At 32.6% G+C, this 10,545-nt stretch overlaps 1 protein-coding gene across 1 annotated transcript; it reads right to left on the bottom strand.

The window, feature by feature from the left end:
- Positions 1–1,478: 1,478 nt before the first annotated feature.
- Positions 1,479–5,368, bottom strand: LOC116136338 (pentatricopeptide repeat-containing protein At4g39530). Its single transcript, XM_031422046.1, has 2 exons — positions 2,171–5,368; positions 1,479–1,777 (listed from the first exon to the last, which is right to left on the bottom strand). Exon 1 carries the CDS (start codon positions 5,360–5,362, stop codon positions 2,834–2,836), a length of 2,529 nt encoding a protein of 842 aa, XP_031277906.1. The 5' UTR covers positions 5,363–5,368; the 3' UTR covers positions 1,479–1,777; positions 2,171–2,833.
- Positions 5,369–10,545: the final 5,177 nt, after the last annotated feature.

Raw genomic sequence — 10,545 nt, 5'->3', positions numbered from 1 at the left:
AATTCATGTTTTAATAGTATTAAAGTTTTAATTCAGCGTTTCAATTGCCTACTTTTGAAACGGATAGAAGATCATGTCTTGGAAGTTGTCTTTGATGGAATTATAAATATAGTTGTTGCATGGTCAATTGATGTGAAGTCACAGACAATTGCCAATTGTTTTAAGCATTACAAAATTAAAACCCCCCGATGTTGATTAATTGTAAGTTACAATTGAAGTGGATGAGGGGAATCAAAAAGTCATTGTAGAATTGAGTGATCAGATTCGACAACTTCACTATATTAATCAAATGGATATTAATGTCTTCTTTAATTATCCAAATGAGCAACAAGTCATGTATGTTTTAAAAAAAAAAAAATCATTACTACAATTAGACAAGAAGAGAAATGAAATAATTATGAGAATGATAATACGGAAATACAAAAAATTTTGTATCAAGAAGCTCTAAACATGCTTGAGAAGCTAGAAATGTTTTGGCTTCAACAAGAAAATGTCTATTCTAGTGAGTAATGTAACTGTAAGTTAAAAGATGTGGTAACAACTCTAAAGCATAACTTATTGTCTCAAATAACTTTAGATAATATTTTATTTCATCTTAAACCTTAATGTAATATAGTATATATTTTTTTACAATATACATATAATTTTACTATGTAGAGGTAACTTTCTTTAAGATGAGAATTAGAAAAATTAGCCTTCATTTGGTACACTCTTCCAAATATGATTTTGGTTTTCCCAATAAAGTTAAAACTAAAAAATGTATTTATTTTAATATTCTCAAAATCATATTCTACTTTATTCATCTCACAAAACATTAATAATTATATTTCTCGTAAACGTAACTCAATTTTATTTTTTTTTCTAAATATTATTCTAAAAAGTATCAGAATAATGAACCAAATGGATCCATAATAACTTATTATAATGTAAAGTTTATTCTTATTTATAACTATTTCAAATTAAGAATAAAATTTTGTATGACTGTATAGAGTATCGGTTTTATAGGCTTTATTGTATTAGGGTAAGATCTTTTAAACTAAAAGTTTTTGCACAAATCTTTCACTGATTTATTATCTTTAACTAGATTTATCATTCACCAAATTATAAAAGTGGATTAGGACAAATTTACATAGTGAAACAAAAATTGAAAACATGAGTGAAATAAGCGTTTTACTAACAAGATTAAATACTAAACCTATGATTATAAACCTTATCAGCCTGACACTTGCCCTTGACGGCCTGGTGTAGGCGGCACACTTTAGCGCCATCCATTTCCAAGGTTAGTTGATTCAGTGAGTGAATTGTTTACACTCAGCTGATTTCGACTTCATGACTACCGTGTTTCTGTCTTAATCGACCAAATAATCTTAGCTGATTTAGACATCCTGATTACCTTCTCGCTGTCTTAATCGACCAAATAACCCTTGTGGGTTAGCACGCAGTTGGACACATTAACCCAGTTTTCAGTTCATCTCGAATCCTTAGTTCTACTAACCAAAAATGATCCACTTGGAGCTCTCAATTCCATGGTGTGACTCAGCGAAGTTGCAGGCTGTAAGTTTATATGAGCACAACTTAGCCCAACTCACGTGGTTGGACCACCAACTTAAGAATCTCCTCAAGCAATTGCTTGGCCATGAAGTGTTGAAGGTTGCTTTTTACTAGCACCCTGATGCAACTGTAGCCGTAAGGCCGTCTTTGATGCCAGCTCCTCCACCGCGAATCATGCTTTCCTCTCTTGCTTTGGCTGTTGTATGTAGGGGCATAGCACAGACCACTGCAAGTGTAGAAATTAATTCAATTTCGGCTTCTGTTTGTTTAGTTATTGAGAAAGAACTCTGTCATTAACCTGCAAAAATCTATGTGAGCTAATAAGTGCTACTTAATAAGAACTAATAGTTCAAAATCATAAAAACCAGAGTAATCAACAACCCAGCACTACGTGTGTTAGTCTAATGAACACGGAAACATTGAAAAATAGTATTGATGAAAAGAAAGCATATTGTTTACATGCTACAGAAGCTTGGATCACTTGGTCATGAAAACATGTATATCATGATCGGCATATTTATCAAACTATGAAGCAACATATTTACAGAAATGTGAACATTTTAAGGAAATAGTTCCATAGGAAGATAAGACGCTTTCATATCGAATCGTACAGACTAACCTGGTTCTTAGGTGAAGGAATTTGATCAATTCCTGAAGTTCAGCTTGCTCAATCTGAGGCTTGCTCAATCAATCTTCAGAAGAGAGGTGAATAAACAAATTGAAGGTATCAGATCAGAGTTCAACTTGTGCTCAAAAGAGATGATCGTTCCAATTGAAATTAAAATGTATTCGGAGATGCAGGACAGTACTAGTTACTGCCTATCTCGCTTATACTTCTCTTTTATTAAGATTTTTAGGTTTAAGAAAAGGAATAAATAATCTACAAGGTCTGCGGTTACCAAATATTCCAAATATTCTTCCTTTGCCTTATGTTTTCACCAACTTGAAATTTGATTTTCTTCTTGTACTATCCAAGAACCAAGAGATGCATTAAGTCTTTCGAAAATTCTGTACATCTATTTTCCATGATGTTTCCAGTTCAATGACTGATGTCCAAAGATTATGCATCTCATGACAAAGTCTCAGTTGCTACGTATTCAAACTGTCTAAGCTAATGCATTACCTTGGCATTTCAGCTTCCATTGTAACTTGCTTTGCAGTAAAACCAAGTTAATGCACCAGCGAACATTTCCGCATTCTACATCGAGTAGTAAGCTGTTCCAATTGCATATTTATCAGTCAATAAATCAAGCTAATTTTGGTTTCCTTATGCTATGCTTCCTTAGTCATTCAATAGAAGAATAGTAGTATCAGGCACATAGCCAATTCCCTTAATTTGCGAAATCAAATTGTCCAAAACTGAATATGTAAGATCAGCCTCGCAATGAGTTTTGTCTCTGGCAATAAATGCATGGACCTCATTGTTCAATTCTATCCAACTACGACCAGGTTCTTTCATTACCCCATCAGAGTCCATTCTCTCTCTCACGCTCTTGACATCTGCCCACATACCTTTACATGCGAAAATATTTGATAGTAAAGTATATGAGCCACTATCCGTTGGATCAATGGATATTGCCATCTCTGCAGCATATTTCCCCAGTTCAACATTACCAGAAGTTCTACAAGCACTGAGCAAACTTCTCCATACAACTGCTGCTGGTTCTATGGGCATTTTCTCAATAAATTCCATAGCCTCGTGTAGTTTACCAGCACGGCCCAATAAAGAAACTACACAAGCATAATGTTCTGTCCCTGGTTCAATTCCAAATCCAGCCATTGATTCGAAGTGATGGAGTCCTTCGTCGACAAGTCCAGCATGGCTACATGCTGAGAGCACACCCACAAATGTGACATAGTTGGGTTTTAGTCCTTCCTTTATCATTTCTTCAAACAACAAAAGAGATTCTTTGGCTTCTCCGTGATGTGCATATGTTGAGATCATGGAATTCCAACAAGCGACATCTTTCCAAATTGTGGAACTAAAAGTTTTATGAGCCTCTGCAAAGCTCCCACACTTAGCATACATATCTATAAGTGCATTTGTGACAAACGGATCAAAGTCCAGACCAAGCTTAATCAGGTGGCTATGGAACTGTTGACCATGTTGGAGACTTGCTAGGTTACTAGCTGCTGTTATTAGAGCAGCAAAAGTAAATTCATTAGGTCTTTGTCTCGACAATTGTAGTTCTAAGTAGAGTTTGAGAGCCTCTTCATTTTCTGACTGTTGGGTGTAACCAAAAAGCATAGCATTCCACACAACAATATCTTTCTCATTCATCTCCTCAAATATCATTCTTGCATCTTTAACACAAGAACACTTGGAATAAACATCTATCAGAGCACTTCCAGCAAATAAGTCTAAAGAAACTCCATACTTGATGATGAGAACATGAATTTGCCTGCTCAATTCCAAGGTACACAATGCAGCTGATAGACCAAGGATACTAACAAATGTCAAAAGGCTAGGGGGGACGACATTAAGCCTCATCTCATGGAAAAGATCCAATGCTTCAGACAGCTTCTCTTGTTTTGAGTATCCTTCAATCATTGCATTATAAGACACCACATTGTGATCATCCATTATATTGAAAACTCCTCTAGCATCAGCCAAGGAATCACATTTTGCATACATATCAATCAAACCATTTTTAACAAAATTGTCAAACTCGAGATTGGCCTTGATGGAGTAAGCATGCACTTGTCTTCCCTGCTCTAAAGCAACAAGTGAACCGCATGACGTGAGAACACTTGTGCAAGCAAAGTTATCAGGCTTCCAGCCCGATCTTGTCATTTCTGAAAACAGTTTCATGGCTTCCCTATCAAATGCATTCTGCATGTAGCCGGCAACCATTGTGGTCCATGTAATAACATTCTTAACTACCATCTCATCAAAAAGCCTCCTAGCAATTTTCACCCTCCCACACTTCGTGTAAAAATCTATCAGCACATTAACCACTGAAACATCCATTTCTGTTCCTCTCCTCAACACATGAGCATGAATCTGCTTCCCACCCTCAACAAACTCAAGCATCGAGCAAGCACTCAACACACTTGACAGCACATATCTATCAGGAACAACATCAGTCTCTCTCATTTCACTAAACAACTTCAATGACACATCACTCCTCCCACTTTTCACATACCCACTAATTATTGTAGTCCAAGTAACATCACTTTTCACCACTAAACAATCAAAAACCATTTTCGCATTATCTATACTCCCACTCTTCGCATAAAAATCAACCAACGAAGTGCCCACATAAACATCTTGATCAAAACCACTCTTAACAACAAAACCATGAATTTGCTCACCCAAATCACAGCCCCAACTGCCCCCACTCAACTGCGTGCACGCGCGTACAACACTCGCCAAAATATACTCGTTCGGCCGTCCATCACCACTCTTCAAGAACCCAATAAATAGCACCAAAGATTGTTCATGATACCCTGATTGCGTATACATAGAAACCATTGAAGACCAAGAAATTAAATTCCTCTCACCCATTTTATCAAACAAATTACAAGCATAACCCAAATTTTTCCGTTTCGAATACTTATGCAACATAAGGTTCCCAAGAAACGTATCAGACTGCAACCCATTAACGATAACTTGAGCGTGAACTTGTTCACAGCACAAACCACGGATAGAATTCTCTGTTACGGGGAGTTGTAAGAGGTGGGCTAAAACGCGCCCTTTTCTACGGTATTGAAGAGATGGGGTGTTTTGCTCTGCTAAGTTGGAAAAGCTGAAGGATTTGAATGTAACCACGTTACAACGTTGTTTTAGATGGTGAGTTAAGTGACGCATATCTTCTTCTCTTTCAAATCCTGGCGCGAATTTTAACGGCCGTCTACTGGTTCGCTGCCATGGATATTGCAACGAAGCTCTGAGAAACTGGGCCCGGCCCGGCCCGGCCCAAGTCTAAAAATTGGGTTGGTTTTGCGGTTGAGATGTCTTAACCAAACTCTAATTTGAGCTTATATTTTTTAGGACTCTAAGTTTTAGATACACAAAACGTATTATATAATCTTATAATCAAAACGTATTTAACAAATTGGGTAAGTTTAAAGACGATTCATAGTTTGGTGTTACATAATTACATAGTGAAATGTCATCAATTTGTATATTAGTGGCAATGAATTTTTCCTTTTTGTTTCTCATAAATATTTTTACTGCAATATTTTACACAATTTTTAAAATATTGAATCAAGTTTTGTAGTTAATATATATGTATTAAAATTCTATGGTCGAATGTCCTGAAATTTTTTATGTGCCAATCAAAGGTGAACGAAAAGACATTAACTTTGGTTTTGAATTTTGTGCACTAGTGTTTAGATGTTTATCCTTAATCCGCACGTATGCATTATAAATATATAATTATTTTAGTAGATAATGTGACACACATTTTCGATTAGACATCATTTTTTTTTTTAACGAGAAAATTGTGTTTTGATTTTTTTTAGTTTAGAAATGGGTTGTCACCAAACATGTGTTAGAAGGAGTATCTTGCTTTCTCTAGTTTTTCGTACACATGTTATACTCGTGTTCCCTTGGCTCAAATTGTTCGTGTGATTTCCCTTTTAGCGAAAGGATTAAATTAGAGGTCAATAAATGTTATGTTTCAATTCCTAACTCCCCTGAATTATTTAGCACCTAACACTCACCATTTTTTTTTTTTCTTTTTTTTGAAAATATCTAGGCGAGATATAATGTTTATTAATATATCACATGAAGAAAATTAATGCTATCAAAGTTTGGACAAATGGGTTAATTAAATTGCCACCCTTAGGTTTGGCCAAAAGATTAATTCCCCCCATGGGGTTTGAAAACTACCACAACCATCCCCAATGTTAACTCCAAGTTGTTAACTGATCAATATATTAAACTTAAAATATAATGCTTCTTCTTTTTAATCAACCGATAAAAAATAAAAAAGGAAAACTCATACAACTGCCCATTAGCAATAGTGGGTAAAGACAACAACTTCTAAGTGGTCGAGTGGTTTAATATGGACTCTTGAGTGTATTATTTAAGATGTGTTAAGTTAAAGTCCCTCATCAGGTGCTAATAGAGATAGCCACTGGAACTTTTATCCGACTAATAGTTCTAATATCTTAAGGGATTAATTGAGGTACACATGAATTGGTTCGAACATCCTCGTTTATCAAAAAAAAAAAAAAAAAAGTGGGTAAAGGCTCATGTCATAGTTAATGATGCTTCTTCCTAAGGCATGTTATGCTAGTGAAGCAAATTTTACATATATATATATATAGGTAATAAAGTTTCTAGTTACTAAGTTAAACTAGTTACAATAATTCTATAAATAAGAAGTGTCAACAGTTTACTTGGTCAAAGATGATCAACTATAAATCATTTTAGACACTAGCTTATGGTAAAGGGTGTCGATGTTAATTTCCAAAACTCAATGGGTGAATAGTATTTGACCAGACCTCAAGAGATTAGTTAATTAGTGAATTTATAGAGCTTTGGTCCACAACTCCATTTTAGAGTAGGAAAATTGGTAATATAATGGGGTAGTTAGGTTGTATTTTATCAAGGTTTAGGTGAGAGTTGTTTTCTCTTTTACAATAATATCCCCAAAGAACAACCACCATTAATGAGATTAGCATTGGGCCATTAACCAGTCTCTTCAAATTGGAGGTGTCATCTTCTTGCCATTGACATTTAACTTGAAATGTAAGGTATGTATAAAGAGTTTATGTCCCAAACTAACCTACGAAGTAATATATAGGCACTCGAACATTTAAATTTGAGGTACAATAGATACTAGATATATAAAGTAGTGGTTTTCTATGTTACACGAGACAACATTATCCTTTTCCTGCCCTTATTCATGATCCCATTATGATCAATCTTTTCATCAGGATCCAATCATATATAAATAAGGTATGTATAAAGAGTTTCTATGTCAAACTAATAGTAAGCTGACAATCTTGACACTAAAATTCTAGGTAAAATAATTTTCCTTAATTCATTGGTTGACTGTAACAAAATAAGGAGTTTATATCGGAAACTTTAGAGTTGAAAGTGCCACATACCAACCATTATTTATATAATTGGTTTCCAACTTTTTCTCCAAAATCAAAAGAAGCGTCATGTATCACACTATTATGATATGTTTTTGTTATGTACTAAACAAACATGCACCACAAATTTTTAATTGGTGGGTTCACCAGATGCAGCCAAACCCACTGTCGGTGGGCTCGAAAGGCTTGCTTTCGAACCTCTGGTTAGGCCGGTTGGTGCACCCAGTTGGGACCACGTTCGTCTAGCTTGCTTCTACTTCTTGGCTTCTTGCTTTTGTTTATTCTATTGATACTCTTTCATAAATGGATTTATAAAATGTTATAATTGTAATTTATAAAAACTTTTAAATGGTTTATATTTATATTTTTTATTTTTTTATAATTAAATGAAAGGCGTAATATTTTTTTATATTCTTTTAAGATCATGACATTACAACAAAAATGACGACATACCGCGCTGATATTTTATTGATATTCTTAGATTGTGGATAACATAAAAAGACTATTTAGAGTTCATATTTCTTCACAATGATGATGGTGACATGTGTGAGTTTATATGACACATTCAGTAAATCAATAATGTCTCGCTTTAACTTCTATCTTTTTATATATTCGGATTAAAATAATAATAAAGATAGGTTGACAAACGAATTTTACGAACTATCTCGCAAACACACAATATTCTAGCTGATAATTATTTTATGATGAATTCATCAGATGAGAAAATTCTTTAAAAACCAATTATCAACTGACATGTTAGGTTTACGAGATGCGTTTATCAGCGTCGTATTGCCCTTAAAACAAACACATAATTAAAATATTAAGTTTTTTTTTTTTCTCATATTAAAACATTTGATTTGTTTTTTAAAGAGTTAATAATATTTTCCCCTGAAGTTTGATATGATAACAAAAATGTTGTTGAAGTTTTTAAGATAATAAAAATATCTTACAATTAAGTTTTAAATGTTTAAAATAAAGTAATAAACAATAGAAATATAATTTGGTAAATATTTATTAATTTATAATAGTGTAAGTTCTAACTGTTCTAACTGCTCATTAATTGTTCATTAACAAATGACGAATTTTTTATTATTAAATAAATTTGTTTGTGTTAATAACAATAGTACCCATTTAGTATCATTATTTAACAAAAATCTCCCTATTATTGTAGTAATGACATAAATCTCATTACTATTAAGTTTTTTTTTTTTTTAAATAACACCATATAATAAATTTTAACAATACACTAAAGGGGATTTACATTATTTTTAAAATCTTAAGATAAATTATATTAGTTGATCAAACTACAGGGGTCGAGATCACAAACCTTTTTGTTATGTCATCGAAACTTAGAGGGTGAAGTGTTATTTAACTCATTTTTAATCTCCAAAACTTTATATTATATCCCACCAACCATACACAAAATCAATGGCCTACTTGCTTTGTGAAGCAAAGTTATAACTTGGATGCTTCCTCCCTATTTCTTGTCACAAAAATTCCCAGAAAGTCCATGGAAGAGTTCAAAGAAGACTCAATCAATCATTTCGTTTTTTTTTTTTTTATTTTTTTTTTTTTTTTTTTGTGGTAAAAAAGAGAACGAGTACAAATGGATAATTTCAAGAGATTTATTTTATTCCAAGCGGACAAAGTCACAATGAGTGCACGTTGGAGCTTGGTCAAGAAAGTCATTTGGCGAGACTTTAATTTAGAGTTGACTTTGATTTTGATTGAATATAATGATTCAATTAATTGATCAAACACAACGTGAAATAATTAGGTGGAACGTGACTGAAGTAGGTGAAGCTTAGTGTTAGTTATGAATTTTCTTTTATTTTAATAAATTCAATCTTCAACATTTAATTCGATGGTTATGTTCGGAAGAAATCGATCAATGAATTCAGTTTAATAAAAATGTCGGATTAAAAATAATATTATGAATTCACGATGGTAGATCTAAATAGTAAGCAATAATTTTAGTATGAAAATTAAATATTCTTGTTCATATAATTAAAAAGACCCTAATCTCGCTCTATTAATCAAGTTTGAAACTACAGTCTTCATTCAACCCCATAATCTTTGAGAAACATATTTTTAAAAGTAAAATAAAAGAAGACTATACATTACTTGTATAATGGATGTCAATTTCGAACTACAGTCTTCATCGAACTGCCCAATGATCTTTGAGAAACATATTTTTAAAAGTAAAATAAAAGAAGACTATATATTAATTGTATAGTGAATGTCAATTTCGAAGTTTCAAGTTCACCAACTCAGGAAGACCAGAAAGATAGTGAAAGTCACCTACCAACAAATGTATCAAGATTGTCAAATAATCATACATTCTTGACCATGAATAATTTCAATTATTTACCAACTTTTTACTTGGTCAAAAAATTCATATAAAATTGTAATGGGAACTTTGAGAAGTATAAAATAAAATAAAATAAAGAGAAATGAATATTTAAAATCAGGAAAAAAATAAATAAATATTAACCTTCATGATGTGTGACTTAATTATATTTAAGCTTTCTTTGTTATCAAAACAAGTAAAAACCTTTTTGTCGGGATTTTGGATCTTAACAGTTTGTTTAATTGGACCAGCTAAAAGAGCTTATTTAAAGTCATAAGTGGTTTTGAAAATTCTTATTATTATTTTGTCGCATTTTAAAAGGGCCTAAAGAATTTAAAATTTAAACTTTTCCTATATTTCTTTTTGAGCTTTTTTAAAGTGTTAAAATTTCAAAAATATCTCTAATATATTTATTTATTCTTGCAAATTTAAGCCCTTTTTAGTAAATTCATACGAGTAGCTCTTTTATATTTTTCTAGTCAAACTAATAGCAATTTTTTTCTTAAAAGTTACATTTTCATAAGCTATATTTCAGCAAGCTATTTTATGTAAAATCTACTCGAATAAGTTGTACCAAATGGACTCACTTATAA

Source organism: Pistacia vera, unplaced genomic scaffold (assembly GCF_008641045.1).
Source record: "Pistacia vera cultivar Batoury unplaced genomic scaffold, PisVer_v2 Contig310, whole genome shotgun sequence".
Taxonomy (NCBI): Eukaryota; Viridiplantae; Streptophyta; class Magnoliopsida; order Sapindales; family Anacardiaceae; genus Pistacia; species Pistacia vera.
This window is presented reverse-complemented; position numbering and strand designations above follow the sequence as displayed.